General features: G+C 40.0%; 1 protein-coding gene across 9 annotated transcripts in view; it reads left to right on the top strand.

The window, feature by feature from the left end:
* efl1 (elongation factor like GTPase 1) overlaps positions 1 to 17,559 on the top strand; it is a 135,327-nt gene that overhangs the window by 50,615 nt on the left and 67,153 nt on the right. For all 9 annotated transcript variants that reach the window (XM_044189038.1, XM_044189007.1, XM_044188997.1 and 6 more), the window contains exons 13-15: positions 3,638 to 3,795; positions 4,139 to 4,302; positions 6,817 to 6,952. In XM_044189038.1, the coding sequence (XP_044044973.1) occupies positions 3,638 to 3,795; positions 4,139 to 4,302; positions 6,817 to 6,952 (458 nt within the window). The remainder of the gene's footprint in view (positions 1 to 3,637; positions 3,796 to 4,138; positions 4,303 to 6,816; positions 6,953 to 17,559) is intronic.

Raw genomic sequence — 17,559 nt, 5'->3', positions numbered from 1 at the left:
AAAACATATGTGGACATGGCCATCTCATTGTCATATAAGCATAAGGAATATTGGAAATGTCATGAGGAAAATAGGAAATGTTAGCGTGGGGAAAATAGGGAATATTTAAATCATTAACTGTGTGCTAAGACTAAAAAAACACAAAAACCTTCACTACAACAAAGTCCAACAAGGCACAAACAGGAGCAGTCAGACAATTATACAGGTTGTAAATTCATTCTTTCCAATGAAAGATGCTTACTGAGCGCATACGCAAAAACATTTTTCAGGCTTCCTGAGTCTTCCTCTGGCTTCCTTGGTTTGGTGCCTATAGAGCATGAGCATTGGATTCCTTCTCTAGCTGCGCCAGCTGACTTCCTGCTGACTCCTGGCACACATGGATGGCACGAAAATAATTTAGTGATAGCTTGAAGGTTTTTTATTTAACCTCATTGTCATAATAGAGTGATTTGTGACAAGTGTTTGTGAACAAGGGCAGTGGTTTTAGAGGGTTGTGAACAATAAATAGGCTGCCAGTAAACTGTTATGTTTATGCACTCAGCCAAATAAATAACGATGATTGTGGATCTAAGAGAATCTGTCATTCATGACTTTAGTTACTTAGAGATGTTGAAAGATAAACACAATTAGATTTGATAAGGGATTTGAACGAATTGAATTGTGTACGTGGTATTGAGTCAAAATAATCAGCAGTGTGTGTGTTCATGGTAATAAAGGACATGTCACCCAGTGAATGCTGTATAAAAAATATCAGGCTTTGAATACACACTTCTTGATGCGCTGAAACCCAGAAATACATGGTGAGCATTTTTTTTGGCTGAGTGCAGAAACACGACAGTTTTTACTGGCAGCCTATTTAATGTTCACAATCCTCTAAAACCACTGCCCTTGTTCACAAACACTTGTCACAGATCACTTCAAGAGCTGTATTGCTAAATTATTTTCGTGCCATCCATGTGTGGTGAGCATACAGCATATATGCTTTTAACACCCTGTACTCCCTCTCCATGCCTTATCCCTCTGTTTTCAGCTTCTTGATCTCCAGCATATCTGATGCAGATTAGAAAGATCCTACTTAGGCCCTCTGGCTGGCATCGTCTCTGCTCTCCTTCCCACACCTGTCACAGTACTGTATCCTAATTGCAAACTCTGTCGATGCAGTCCTAGAGAAACAGAGGGGCAAGCAGAGGAAAGGAGATATAGACAGGCTGTCAAAGATGGGTTAGAGGATGGGGAAGAGGAGATGCAGATACATGAAAAAGAGAGAGAGAGGAAAGGTATAGTATAAGACGGAAGGAAAGGTCACCTCAGACTGTCGCCAGGAAGGAAAAATCTTGTCCAAAATCTCTGCTAATGAGCCTGCAAGAGCTTCCATTCTCTTTTCCCACTACCTGCAGCAGGCACACATACACACTACTGACATTTATGTAGCAGCCTAGCAAGGCAGCATGGCTACAGCTGCCTACAGAGGAGTGGTTCAAAAACATACTGTATGCTACCATGGCCCAACAGTTTACAGTCAACAGTTGGTGACACCTTCAGCTCAAGAAATGGATCTAATCAGTGAAAGCTGGTGGAACTCTTAGTTCAAATGAAGTGGCCAGTGATAAAAATCATTGTCATGCTATGTTCAGGATATGGAGAAGATAATTGTTACTATTTATGAACCTGAGAAAATATTCACAAATACCTATAAATGGTTAAGTCAACTCTAACTCAAATTACAGTGTGACCAAAAACTACAAGTTACAGTTTTAAAGGAAAGGATACTACCCTACAAACACTTGAGGGCAATAAAACAGAATATCAATACTGACCTTTGTCCAAACTCCAGATTACACTTGGTGACATGTGAACATTATTTGTAGAAAGCATTGGAGATATGGTGTCCATCATACACTTATAGACCTGCAGGACAGTCCAGTGTTAACATATTTTCATACATGCAAATGTCAGAAAGAATATCATCTTAGTCACTGCTCAGTTATATGTTCATACACTTGAGCCAGAATGGAGAACATCTTTAATCAAAATTGAGTGTGTTTTGCAGACAACTTTTAATATCAATATATTGTTAAATTTTCCAGAACACTTTTTTCTCCCTTTTCAGAATGTTGAAAGGTCTGTTTCTGGTTGCGATCATTCGGCTCCAGTGTTTGGAAGCCATTACTTCATAACCACAGCGGGCGATGCCAGAAACCTAGTCATGGAATTCCCATTATTGCCAATGAGCGACTGATTTCACCTCTTGAAGAAAAAAGCAGTGACTTAGCTGTGGTCTGATGGGAAGCATGAAGCCTTGTATGTACCACACAGCTGTATGTTTTATTTATATGTTGGAGCAGTTTTAGGCTCAAATAAATAAATAAATTGATAAACTTCACTTACACATCTATCTGCTTTTGGTTGGTTTGTCTTTCTGGTTTTGGAGAAAATAATGTGAGAGAAGTGAGCTTTACTGAATGAGCTGACTCATGCAGTTTGAAGCTGTAAGTCTATAAGTTATTTGTTCTTAAGGCCAGGCCATCATGCAGTGGTGTTTGCTCTTTTGTGGTTTTCTGTTAGAATCCTGAATTCAGACTGTGGCCCCATTTATATCCAATTTATGCAAAAGAGAAGTGCAATCAGTCTCAGTGAGTCGGCAGGGCTGCTGCTGTTGTCAGGGGCAAATTATGGGCAGTTTTAAGTGGTTTGTCATCATGGAGCTGAACTCTATGTTGGATGCTGTCACTCAAGCCTATTGTGAGCAGCTGTGTTGCTATAGTCACTGTGGTCTTTTTGAAGAGGGTATACACACGCACACGTATGCTAACACTACGAACACACTACACATGCACACACAGACTGCACTGCATACACAAAAACACAGGTCATGTAGCAAAACTAATGCAGGGATAATTGTGTTCTGTTTTTACAGCTCGCCCCGAGGTATCTTTCTGGTAGATTTAAAGTTTTCCACTTCAAGAATGTTTACCAAACAGAGTCAATATTTTAGAAATGGTTTCTGGTCAGAGAGGCAGGCAGAATGTTTCAGGTGCTGACAGATGTCCCATATGTCAGAAGTGTTCATGTATGGTCCCATCTGTTCGGTCAAACAATGGAATTTAGAATTCTAGTTGGTAAACTTTTTTATATACATACTCTGTGATAGATGACTGATATCACAGTTTATTTAATGAATGGCTAGCCATTCTGATTGGCAAAGGGTGGTAATGGTTGGTAGAAAATTTCATTTCTTTTGAGTAGCCATTATCAGAAAGCGAGTTGAATGTAGTCAGGCTGTCTGAGTTATCAGGCTTAAATACGCTGAAACGCTGTGATCACAAACCTGGTTATCAATTGATTTTGTTGACCCTGATAAGGTCCTAACAGAGAGGTTTCCAGCAAAAAATGCAGTGTCGTCCTGCGTTTGATATGGCTTCAAACTCATAAATCTATTGCTCAAACTGGACTTCCTGGATTTTATTTCATCTTCTCACCAGTACCTGAAGCAACACATACTAATACCATTTCAACTGCAGCCTTTACCACATGTTTTCCAACTCTTTCTGTGGTTTCAGCTGACAGCCTCTGACCTCTAGGAAACAGCTGTTATGTGGAGGTCTGATGGGATTCTGAAGTGTGTGTATGTGTTTAGGCCATTGACCCAGGAGGAGATTGCCCAGCGCAGGGAGCTGGCTAGACAGCGACATGCTGACAGGATGGCAGCTGATCAGGCAACAGCAGAGAGCCACAAAGACCTCACCCACTCAGGGAGTATGTCACAGAAAGGCCAACCTGCAGGACTTGGCACAGGTAAGCTCAACCCTCCACTCATTGACTCTATCTCTCACTTTTCATCTCTATTTATTTCAGTTTGACAAAAGACTAGTACCAATATTTTGGGTGGAGTTTTTTTTTTAACTGAATACTGCCATTTTAATAAATTTTGATCACTAGTAATTAGATTGATATAAAAAAATAAGCAGGCAGAGGTGTTTATTGTTCTTTGGACGCAGGTAAAATTGTTAAATGATTCATACTTAAAAGAAAAAGAAAACAAGATCCAGCATCCAATGTCAGAGTATGTACAAGTAAGATAGTTCCCTGTGATTGACTCTCACAGGAACACTTTCTGTGTATCTTGTTTCTCTGTCAGCTAAAATGGACAGTCTAACATTGAAAGACTCAAAGCCAGAGGAGGAAGAGGAGCAGAAGGAGACCTTCATAGCGTTTGCGCGGGTCTACAGCGGGGTGGTCAAGAAAAGACAGAGAGTATTTGTACTGGGACCAAAGTATGACCCTGCCCAGGGCCTGAGCATGGTAAACCCATAGTTATCAATCAACCTGATTCAAACAGACTTATTACAAACAACGCAAGAGCTGTAAAGATGATGTCACACAGACTGACTAGTACTGTAACCGACAGTGCTACATGGATCCACAGGGGAAATGACTGACATCAAGTTATACTATGCTTTACTAAACCTTAAGTGTTATTTATCTTCTCTCGCAAAGAAGTATCTAGTTATGGGCATTTAGAGCTGCGAACAATTATTTGATCAAGAGAAAATGAATCACCAACTATTTTGATAATTGATCAATCATTTCACAGAGACCCTCCTTAGTACAGTTGTTTGGTCTGCACCAGAATTCTTTTGACAACTTTTACACCAGCCTAAATGAACCAAACCAACTGGGAAAGACAGACCAGAATTCGTCTGAACCAAACCAAACCGGTTAGGTCTGAAAGCAAACTATGAATCAAGCCAGCCTTGCTGAATTATACAACTGTAACACTTTCATAAAGCTGATCATAATGACAAAAGTTGGAGTAGGAATGTGACCAAGGCTGAGGAGGGCAGGACTAACAAATCTGCCTCAAATAGAAAATGTTGTTTGTATCATATTTTTATGTATCATATGTCATAATTATGATAAATCATAATCTCACATATCTGACCAGTTACTTAAAGAGACTATGAAACAACAAATTCATTTCTCACCTTATCAACTCTTGAAATAAAAAAATCCAACCAATACAATCATGACAAATTGGATGAATAGACAAACAAAATACATCCACACTGCTGCTTGAATGGTTCAGTCAGTCAAAGTCCTAAATGCACTTAAAATCTTGTTAATTATCAATGTTTTAGGCACTCTACTTGAGCAGTACGAAGAGCATTTTATGGTAAGCTAATGCTAAGATTCCTAACAAAGACACAAATCTGGAACTACATCGCATTGTCACATCACACATGATTCACGGTCTATGTGGGGAATGGAACAATGCCAGTCCCTGCATGGCAGACCAGAAGTGTACAAAGGACTATCCCAAAGAGAATGTAACCAAAAGCTTTCACTTCATAGATCTTCAGATCATCAAATCACATGTTGTGCGGTTTATATCTCCAGAAATAAATTATTTCAAGGTTATGTTGTCACAAACTGGTCCATGTGAGATATAAACAATAGCATTTATTTAAATGAAACTTAACTAAAATTTTAAAAAATGGTGTGGAGATCACTGACATCTGTACTAAACTGTCATTACCTGTCAAAATGTGGACAGTCCCAATGCACACTGGCAGCTTTCTTCCCTTAGGATCAATGTTCCACTTTGACATCTGCAACACAGTTAAAAGTAACAAACAAGAAATAATTGATAGGAAATGGTCAATTTAATTAACCTTTCACAAAATGTCCACATTACAGGGCTTATTAGAACAACTTGAACTCTAAATAAAGGACAGATGTGAAAAGGTCAATTGTAGATTTACTTTGAAATTAGTCAGGGTTATCAATACGTATTAAGAGATAGCGATTTGAATATTCTGTGTTTTAAGAAATTTGTTTGAAAAATTAGACTAAAAGAGTGCAGAATTTGCTGCTTTATACTAAAACATGTACTCAAATGTACTAAAAAAAAAGTGTCAGACTTCAAAAACCTATAGAGCGAAAGCTATAGAGAATCTGGAAACAATTTCCGACCCAACCCTGATAAAGGCAAGGTAGCCAAAAACTTTGGATGAATATTGTGGTGTACTGGAGAATAGTTGTGCAACAGGTTTTAATTTTGATGAGCTCAAAATGAGAGTGCTTAAGTGCTTAAGTGTCCAACAAAGTTGGCCTACAGCTAGACAAAGCAGCCACAGCTAGACAAAGCAGCCACATTCAAAATGAATTCACAATAAAGGAATTACCACAAAATGCTGAACACGAAGGTTCTTCTAATAGAAACACAAAGGCTTATGAGTCACCAAATCTTCCCATGATGCAAAACACAAAGTGGAAATTTGGCTACATCAACAACCAGGAAAGCATAAGCTGTATTGCTTACTACCAAAGCTGCTAGACCCCAAGCTGCCAAGTTGAAAACACTCAAAACACAACATTTTGAGATAACAACTGCCAATTACAACTCCAGTTCCCTATTACCTAAGCAGACTTTACCCTATGGATTTTTAGCAAACTTTGTGGAGGTCACACAAATGATGATGAGTTTCACTTAATAATGCAGGCAATATTTTGATGTACCACCTAATGAAGATAGAGCAATGATTGCTAACACATCACAGCAACAGCATTTTTGATGCTTTAGGAAGATATGGTGGCCTTGTAATACAGACTTTGCTGATCATCTAAACCACATTACTGACATTAGACAAATCATTAAATTAACTATTTCCATTTCACTTTGCTTTTTAAATCCCAACTGATTGGGAAATGGAATATAAACCCTAGGTGTTCATGCATTGTGATCTAAAAAAAAAACCCTATGATTACAAAAGCCTCTTTGCTCCTCATGCTCATTCCTTCCCTCATCTCTGCCAGCTGCCCGAGGGTTGCACTGCTTCAGACTGTGTGCCTGAGGTGCCATATCTGTCCTGTTGTTCCATGGAAAGACTCTACCTGCTGATGGGCAGAGAGCTAGAGGAGCTGGAGGAGGTGCCTGCAGGAAATGTCCTGGGTAATTATGTCTGTTTCTTCTTTCTGGTTATTGAATGACTGTAGCTGTTCCCTGCTTTATTGGACAGAGTTTGTAATGTCACCCAGTTTTAGGTCAGGTGAGCAGTTAAACATTTGATTCCATTCTTGTAACTTCAGCAAAGTGTGATAAATGAGTCTGATTGGCGCTATCTGGTGAACTTCATGTGGTATAGTTGTCAAGTAGGAAGAATTATTTTGGGGGTTCAGGGAAGTAAAAATTGAGTTTTCTCATAGATAATATTAGGTGACTGTCAGTTGGAACACTTCTGAGGCTTGGAAAGGCATGAAACAATCCCAATTTAATCATGAGTAAAAAAAGATGAACTGTGTTAGAAAACATTTGGTTCTTTGATAAAAAAAAATCAAAGGTACCCAAATGTGTAGAAGTCAACTGACTCCCAAAGAGCTTTTAAGTAAGAAACATCCATTCACAGAGCTTAAAATTCTTTATGAGCCCCTAACAGTGAGCTGAAGCTAAATATTACACTTTGTAGAAGCCTAATAAAACATTCACTAGTTAAAATCAATTCACTGTTCTTGATTCTGGATCAATTCTGGATAAATTTAGCAAATATGGTATTGTGTTTTGTTCCCAATTGCAACAATGAAGCATTTATTACAGCTTAGTCGAGTCAGAAGCTGTGGTAATGATTGCTAGGAGCAGCATTTAACTTACCTTAGTTTTTCATGACGATCAAAGAAACATGCAGTTATTTCTTACCACAACCTGTCGAGATGTATCGATCTCATCTAGCTTCCAGGTATCACCTCAGTGTCACTATTCAAGGCATCAACAATAACCTTGTACTTGCCCAGTCACGTGTCTGGCGCTCCGCTCGCATCTCCGGCGTTTCCTCTGCCCTCATATTAGCATTGCGTGGAGTGCTGCTTGCCTGAAGCTCCGCTCGCATCTCAAGCGTCTCCTTGTCTCGCATACCCATGTGGCTTGCCCGATCCCGAGCTAGGTGTGCATCTTGTGCTTTGTCTGACTCAGCTGCATGTGCATGGCGCTTTGTGTCGCGCATCCGCTACTGCTTGCCATGACTATCTTTAGGCATGTTAGAATCAGCAAAGGTGGTCTGCAACCAAGATTAGATGTCATAGTCAGTGGTTAAACTCTGATGTCACCCATACTACCATCCACTTTCCACAATGGAAGATGAAACTTCTTACATGATGTAAGTCGAACATTTCATGTGTTAACACTCACCAGACAGCCATACTACTTATTCAGAATTTCAACTTACAGTGGCCTTCACAAATATTGTCAACCTTGGTACAAAATGAGCAATTACATTTTTTACGTAGCACCAATTCATAACAGAAGTTTTCACTTCTCCTATAGAGCAGGTCTAGACCATACTCTTTATTATAATATATAGAGACCCAACAATTCCCACCATGAGCAAGCACTTGGCGACAGTGGCAAAACTTCCTTTTAAGAGGCAGAGAGAGATAGAGGCTGCACCAAAAGATAAGCTCCTGAATACTCAAACTCAAACTTGGACCTAAAAAAGTAGGACATTTTGCAAAATTACCTTCAAATAATCTTCAGAAAGGACTCGAAAGAAGAGGTAACTGCATTAATCTACAAGAACAGAAGAGGAAATATCTTTGGATAGATTTTTTTAAATAAAAACAACTGGCTAATGGTCAAGCTAGCTAGCAACTGTCAACTGCTTCCTGCTACTATTACCAACATTCCAAAGGAGAAACTGCACTAAAGAAGCTACCAGAAGAATGACTTTATAATGACAAGAAGGAAAATTGAAAGATCCTTATTGGTAACATTAATATATCTGGTAAACTGTGCATAGTTCAGTTCTCGCCAGTGTTTGTAGGCTAGAAAAGCTTGCAAAGTAAATTGATAGCCTAGCTCCCCTTGGAATAAACAAGTCATCGCCATGGAAACCGTTTAGAAGGCAGTGGAACAGCTAGGGAGGAACACAAGGACAAGAAACTCTGTGAAAACCCAGAAGTACTCTTAACTGACTATACCCAAGATATAGATGGAAGGAAGAAGAGCAACCTCATATTCTTCACTGATTTCATCTACATCTGGAAAGATACTCTGCGCAGCAATTATGCATATGTATCCAGTGAGGGCATCGGCTCAGGAGGCAGATTGATGATCTCTAAAGGTGAACACCTTGACAAGGATGACCATCTGCTTACTGTCACATACTATACCAAAGGAAAGGTCATGGTCCAAGGGAATGAAGCACACCTGGAGTCCTTTCAAGAGGCATTTCCCCTTTTGAAAGCTGAGGTGGACACCAAGAGCATCAATGTCCCCTCTGACAGTGAAGATGATGAGAGCCCCTTAGGGAACCCCACCACCTTGTCAATCTCTGCTCTTCCCACACCTGCTGCCAGCGCCACCAACCAGCTGAAGGAGAGTATGGACTTTGCTGAATTCAAAGAGCTGACCCAAGCCGGGCTGTCTGACCACCCAGACAACACTCTACAGCAGCTTAAAGAGGAGCTCCAGCAGCTAAAGAGACAACCAGGCCTTGGCATCTGACCTCAGAGGAAGTCTAGAGGCACTCAAACAGGAGGACAGTGTGCTCCGTGCTTAGTTAGTCAAAGTGAAAGAGCATGCTGAGAATAGAGAAAGGAGCTACACCAGGCAAGTCCAACACCTTACAGACCAACTCTCATCAGTCCCCACAACAGTGGCATCTCAAGTACTGAGACACAGACTCTCCCTGCCAGTGTCCCAAACCCCTGCCTTGTCTGTGTCCCATCCTCTCTGCTCTGCACTCAGCCCAACAACACCCTGGCACCTGCTGATATTTCCACACAGCCAGCTGCCAACACCCAGCTCTGCCCATCCCAGCTTCCCTCCACTCAGCCTGAAGAGAAAGCTCCACAAGTGGTCCTGCTGACTGACTCTAATGGGAAATTCCTGGACACAAACAAGCTTCTTCCTGGTAAGAAAGTGCTATCTAGACACTGCAGCACCACAGGTCAGGCAATGAAGCTTTTGAAAAAAGGGACCCTCAAGAGCCCTTAATGCTTCGTGATCCACATAGGAACAAATTACCTACACAGCCTTCGTAAAGACACTGCTGAGGCAGTGAGGAAGATGGCGGAGCAGGCCAATAAGGAGTTCCCTGAGACTGCATTATGGTCTTTACCCTGCTGCTTAGGACAGACACCCCTCCTCATGTCATCCATGACATGAAGAGGATGTGCCACCTTACCCAATGTCCACTTCGCCCTCCACCCAACCATTGGCACCTGGGACCTCTATGATGGACTCCATTTACACAGAGAGCAGGTGAAGATATTTGCAAAGACCCTCAAAGACACAGCTCTGGGACACAATGCCCCCACCCCCTCCTCTACTAGGAGCTTTAGAGACCATCCCAGACCTCCTCCTCCCCATCACCACCCCAGAATCATCATCGAAATGCAGCACCCCAGAGATGCGGGGTGCAGTGTTGAAGTTGTTCAGTATTGTACTACAGTCAGGATATTTTCCTGACATCTAGTGCAAAGGGCTCATTTCCCCCATTCATACACGTGGGGACAAATCAGAGCCTGGTAACTACCGTGGCATCTGTGTCAGCAGTTGTCTAGGTAAACTGTTCTCTAGTATTCTAAATAAAAGAATACTAGATTTCTGTTATGGACAGACAGGCAGGAGACACCGATATGGAGACAGCTGGGTATTTCTTAGGTTACAGCCAGAACAGACAGGTGTGCCGGTAAGGAGACAGGGAATCCCGCTTGAGTGGAATGACGGGAGATACACACTGGAGTGGTAACTCACTGGCACAGGTAGGAGCGGGGTACTTGCAGGAGCAGGAACACGTGTAGTGAAGACACGCTGGAGTGGGAGATTTCTGGAGTAGAACTATGCTGGAGTGGAATGTAGGAGTCTTGAAGAATCCTTTGGGGATCCTTAGTACAAATGAGTTCGGACAACTGGGTGAGGTGAGTGCTGGGCTTTTATGCTAGCTGTGATTAGGTGCTCATGGGGAGCAGGAGTGTGATAGGGAGCAGGTGTGTGTGATAAACTGATGGTGGAGCCTGGCGTATCCGTGACAATTTCCTTGAAGACAACCATGTATACATCCTTCACACTTTAATTAGTTAAAGATGCACACCAAACAAAAAATGGCAAGATATTGGCTTGTTTTATATACTTCAAGAAAGCTTTTGACTATTTGGCATGAAGGGCTGTATTACAGACTTTTACATTGTGGTATAGGGGGCAAAATGTATGATCTGGTTAAATCGGTGTATTTGGAAAATATATGTGCTGTAAAAATTGGAGACAAACAAACTAAATCCTTCACCCAGAGAAGAGGTGTTCGTCAGGGCTGCAACTTAAGCCCGACTTTATTTAATGTGTATATAAATGAACTTGCTGTACAGTTGGATCATTGTGCTGCTCCTGGCCTCTCCCTCCTAGATAGAGAGGGGAAGTCTCCGTTTTACACTGATGACCTTGTTCTACTGTCTCATACTGAAGAAGGACTACAGCAACAGCTGGACATAGTAGAAAAGTACTGTCAGAACTGGGCCCTGGCAGTACATATGGCGAAAAGTAATTCTTCAAAAATTCCCCCGGATGCCAGGAGAACAAATACCAGTTTACCATTAATAATCATATCGTCGTAGTATGATGAACATAGTATGAGTTATCCCTACCTTGCTATAACCGTAACAGCACCAGGGAGTTTCAACATGACAGTGAATGCACTAAAAGAAAAAGCTTGGGGAGCTCTAAATGCAGTAAATTTTACAATTTCCAAATACCAATTAAAATTTGGCTTAAAATATTCAATAGTGCCATCCAGCCCATTGTGCTGTATGGTAGTGAAGTATGGGGTCCACTCAGTCTTCATAGCGATTTTACACATACACAGAAAAACACCAACAACTGCATGTAGAGCAGAATTAGGCAGATACCCACTGATAATTAACATTCAAAAGAGAGTGCTCAAATTTTTTAATCAACTTAAATCCAGCCCTCTAGACACCCTCCATTCCAAAGCCCTCCAAACCCAAGAGCTGAGCCCAGAAAACAGTCCCCTATGTCAGTTGGTGACAGACATAGACATAGATTCCTTCCTTCATAGTTAGATGTCCCCACTGTAACCGTAGTTTAAAAAACATCTTAAAAATACATTTAAAAAAATCTCCCTGATGCTTAGGACTGCTGGGGGTTCAACTTAGGCCTGATGGGCTGCCGGGCTTGCAATACACTGGCGGAAACCATGGGCCACAAATGATAAAAAATATTCCTGAAACTATTACTAGATTGAAGAAATATCCAATATTACATAGTGGCTTCTTATACACAATGTAATCAATATATTTTGAATATATTTTAATTTGACCCTCTTAGTAAAAAACCTCACTTCACAAGTTCTGTTATGGGTTACAGAATGGATAGTGTGCTTGACATTTTCAGGTCAAATCTCAATATAGAATTTACTTAAAACATTGTTTTACTACAGCTGCCAATACATCTTACTAAATAGCAAATAACAATGTGGAAAAAGTGAAGCGCTGTGAATACTTTCCAGATGCACTGTATTTTTCATGCAAGAACATGGTTAATGTTACATAGCTAATAAAAAAAAAGAGTCCTACTCTTTCCTTAAAAATAGCTGTGGATCACACAATTTGGTTTTGCAGCCGATGGATTTGTTTAGAACTTACTATTTATTCCACTGGATCCTTCCTGATCACAATTATTAAATATAAATAATTCTACGATTGTGTGGCAGGATTTTACTTGGAATGAAATCTAATTCATCCTGTATTTTGGGAGTAGAATTTTAGTGACCCATGTTTTTTAAAGGCTTTCCTGTTATTAGAAGATCAATTGAAGGTCTTCAGGCATAAACCTGGTGAAATTTAAGAATTGTATGTGTCATATCAGAAAATTTAGGTAGTAATCATAAACAAAATGTTTTCATTGACCTTCAGCAACTTGTCAAAGGGCAGTAATAATACTAAAGCTTATAGTAATTATATTAGCACGTTGTTCAACTGCAGTGTTTGTCACTGCTCTTATTCTCTATGGTTGATATCACTTATTACCACAGTGACCCTGCTCACTCACAACTCCCAAGGAATACTCTATATCTCTCTCATCTGCTCACTGCTCTAGCAGGAGACTGAGACTTTGTTTCTAAAAGCTTAATTGCATCAAATAATAGTCTTCATGCTGAGATGCCTCCAGCTCACATTTTCATGTTGATCTATCATAAACGATCACAGCATGGTGTTGTCTGATTCATCTTGTCTTTTAGATGATCATTGGGAGTTGGCTAGGTTGTCAGATCTCTTAACAGTGCATAGTGACGTGACAGAATTACTTTAGAGGTTCTTCAGAATTCTTCAGGTTCATCAGCCCTCTGGGTAAAAACAGAGGTTAGTCATTTTGACTTTCCTTGTAGTCTTATTATAGAAGTATGCAGATCTCATATTGATATATTCTATGTAGTTACAGCAGTTATTCTATTCTTTTTCATTTTGGAAATTATCTGTGCGGGCAGTAGTGTAGTTTTGGGTTGGGTCTACTTTTCATAGTTTGGGCAAGGCCTCTTTTTTCCAATGAAGGGAAATCTTAATGCTAGAGCATACAATGATATTTTCAACAATATTGTTCTTCAGTGTTTGATTTGGCTCCTGATTTTAATTTAGTTTTAGTCTGAGTCTTTTGACAAAAAGAAGTTTTGTCACATTTCAGTTATTTGAGTATTGTTAGTTACCATGGTTACATGTGTTGTTCTTGTATATCAGGAGGTTAGTGGGTTTTCATTTCCAAACTCTGGTTGTTTGAATAGGGCTGCTCACTCTGTCGTTCTTGCTCACTTGGTACCTGTGTACTCATTTCTACTGATGCCAAAACTGCAGACTGAAAGTAACATTAATGTTACACCCACATACTGTATCATTAGTGCAACAGGACAAACGGCTAGTAACTTCAGCGACTTGGAGATAGTTTTGGTACTTTCTTGTTGCAGAGGATGCAGCCAGAAAGCGCAATGCATGAGTTTCTGGATGCATGCAGGTCAATGAATAAGACTGTATTATTGTTAATTTGTCCATTCGTCTGTTTTTCACGGTATCTTTCAGGTATTATTTGTTGATAAAAATTGGAATACGTTTGTGCATAGTTTTTGTTATTAAAGGTTACTTTTTATGTAGTTTTTGTCTCGTCTTCATCTTGAACAAAATGTTGTCAATTAATATTTTTCATCATAGTTTTCGTTGATGAAAAAATAACACTGGTGTGGTGTCAATAGTTCTGGGGAAGGCCATTACCAGTATTAACATGCATAAAGGTGAAATTTTAGTTCTGCAAAGACACACGTCTTTATGGATCTTTGCTGATAAATGTTTTGGTTAGCCCTCGGTCACAGAGGCTCACAGAGGAGCCGATGCACAGACCTCCCAAATCTCAACAACTTGCATGTGGCCCTGCGTGTCAAATAAGCTGATTGGTTGATCTTACTTCCTGTAGGTTGGCGAGTTTGAAACGAAAAAAAAAAACAAAGTCCTGATCTCAACCACATTCAACACCTTTTGGATGAACTGGAATGCCGACTGCTACACAACATCAGTGTTGGACCTCACTAATGCTCTTGTGGCTGAATGGGAGAAAATCCCTGCAGCAGGTTCCATCATCTGGTAGAAAATTCCTGAAACCAGAACAGTGAAGGCTGTTTATAGCAGCAGATTAAAGCCCATGGTTTTGGAATGACATGTTCAACTCAATCACATACGGGTGTCATGTTCAAATGTCCACGTAATTTTTGCCATATAGTGTATTTGTAGAATACATTTATATTAAACTGCACTACAGAGGCCAGTAGAGCAGTAAGAACCACCTCTGAAGTTCAAGAGCTAGTAGACCAGATGTGTGTTGAAGTGAAGACTTATGTTGACTTATCTTAAGATTTGATTCAATAAATTGGCAGATCTTTGAACAGTTTTGCGTAATAAAAGGCAGAATGGCATGTATTGAAGTTAACACACTCCAAGCGCAAACTCAGAGTGAAAACTCTCTGACTACCTTAACAGAAGTCCTTTATTTAACTATCTTCAATGTTTTCAATTAGTACCATACACCCAGCCAGCATTGGGATTTATCAGTGATTGCAGCTGAAGGAGCATACACAGCCAGCTCAATGGTGTTTGATGGGGAGCTTAGTAAGGCCAGCAGTTTGTCACAGGGGTTAGAGATGTGGGCAACATCAAACGCTGATCATCAGGGCCTAATGTGAAGCATCTATATGAAGAGATGCAGCTTCAGCCCGAGCCATAATGTCAGTCCTCGGGTAGGGGGGAAAAGGACTGAAAAAAGGAGTCTGAGTGAAATGAATGATGCTGATTCAACACTGGCCGACTTTATGAAAACATTTGTTTTGCATTAGGCTCCTCTCTCAGCGTGCCAGCAGTGACTAGTGACCCAAATCTTTAGCAGAACACACTGACTGAATGATTTTAATGATGTCAACCACACAGAGGTGATGGCAGGGGCCAACTGGGTTCATCTCAATGCACTCTCTTGCGGTACTCCATTTTTGACAGTAGAGCGTCTCTATGAAGCACACCCCTATACTCCATCTCTGCAAAGTGTAGTTTGGCTTTTTAATTCTCTGTCTGGGGATTGTGGCGTTTAAAGAAAAGATTTGTGTTTATTTTTGGAAACTTTTTAGCCTGGTTGCATAAAACTCTTAAAATAATTCAACATTTTCGAGTTGTTTTTCTGTCTCACTTATGGTCAGTTGATTATCAATTTCATTTCTGTGCTCTCATACATTTATTTACTTTTCCAGTTATGCTAGAAACAAGAGGACTCAATAATTAATTAATTTCAGACTTGAAGATCAGTATGAATTTCATCTTTGTTCATCTAGAGCAAAGATACTGTAGAACCAAGACATGTTTAGCCTAACTTAGCATAAAGACCGGTGGCAGGGGGAAACTGCTACACTCTGTCAAAAAATATTACAAAAATACAATTTCAACAAACTATATTATTTATATGTCATATCTAACACATGCAGAAATAGCAAATAAGACTCTGAGCTTGAAAGTTCTTTTTTGACCTTGGAAACAGCAGTTAACAAAATAGTCTCAGCTCGAAGTCCAGGGTCTTCATTAACAGATGCAGTTGACAATTCAGTACTCATCGAAGCACATGACCTGCGTTATAATTATTAACAGTGTTTGCTGTGTTTCAAACCAGCTGTTGCATTTCCTGGTCTGATTCTGGTTTAAGGAGTAGTTGACGTTGGAGCTGTTTTATGACCAACAACAGCTTTTAAAGTTGTTGGAATGTATATTGTTTTTACCTTATTATAAGCTCAGATGGCCGAAACCCTTCCCCAGGAATTGGAGGTTCTCATTGTCAGACCCTTAATTTCATTAGTGGTTTAACCAACATTCTGGGGCCTCTCCCCTCAAATGTCCACACATATGCTAGAAATCTTGGTGTCACTTTTTAATTCTGCCTTAAACCTTAACAAATTGTAGTTCTTAGTAGCTTTTTTCCACATCAGGTCTATTTAAAAATAAAATCTTTCTTTCATAACAGAAGTTATCTCATTGCACTTTTCCTATAGAGCAGGTCTAGACTGTACTCTTTATAATATTATTTACAGAGACCCAACACTTTTTTCAGTCACACCATGAGCAAGCATTTGGCGACAGTGGCAAGAAAAAATTTCTATTTAAGAGGCAAAAATCTTGGACAGCCATCCACCGCTGCCGTGTTAGAGAGAGAGAGAGGTTTAGGGAAGGGAGGCGGGGGGAGGCACAATGCAAATACCACCTAGAATTTTTAAAATAGTAGAAATGTAATTGTAGTGTTAATATTAATAAATTAATAATAATAGGAATGACAGCTATAGGAAAAATAACGTCAGTATTAGTAATAGAGCCAATAACAACAACTGTAGTAGCAGTTGTTGAGCAGGAACACGGGGTCAGCAAGTGGCCCACAACCACAGATCCAGTCTCTGCAGCTCCGGAGGCAGAAATACCTGCATGAGACAAGAGATGCTGTGGCATGACCTTAAAAAGGCAGTTGATGCTCGAAAACCCTCCAATGTGGCTGAATTACAACAATTCTGCAAAGATGAGTGGGCCAAAATTCCTACACAGCACTGTAAAAGACTCATTGCAAGTTTTTGCAAATGCTTGATTGCAGTTGTTGCTGCTAAAGGTGGCCCAACCAGTTATTAGGTTTAGGGGCCAATCACTTTTTCACGCAGGGCCATGTAGGTTTAGATTTTGTTTTCCCTTAATAATAACAACCTTCATTTAAAAACTGCATTTTGTGTTTACTTGTGTTATCTTTTGACTAATATTTTAATTTGTTTGGTAATCTGAAACATTTAAGTGTAACAAACATGCAAAAAAATAAGAAATCAGAAAGGGGGCAAAGACTTTTGCACACCACTGTATGTGTATATAATAATGGAAGTTTTGTGTTTATTGGAGAAACAATTTCTGATTTATAGTCTGATTTGTGTTATGCCACGCCCATTTTTTGTATTTGTAGCGCCCCTAGTGGTTGTTTTGTATGAAACTTTCAGGGTAATAACTAAG

Source organism: Siniperca chuatsi, linkage group LG1 (genome assembly GCF_020085105.1).
Source record: "Siniperca chuatsi isolate FFG_IHB_CAS linkage group LG1, ASM2008510v1, whole genome shotgun sequence".
NCBI classification, from domain to species: Eukaryota; Metazoa; Chordata; class Actinopteri; order Centrarchiformes; family Sinipercidae; genus Siniperca; species Siniperca chuatsi.
Note: the sequence above shows the minus strand (reverse complement) of the source record. Positions and strands in the feature narration are given on the sequence as shown.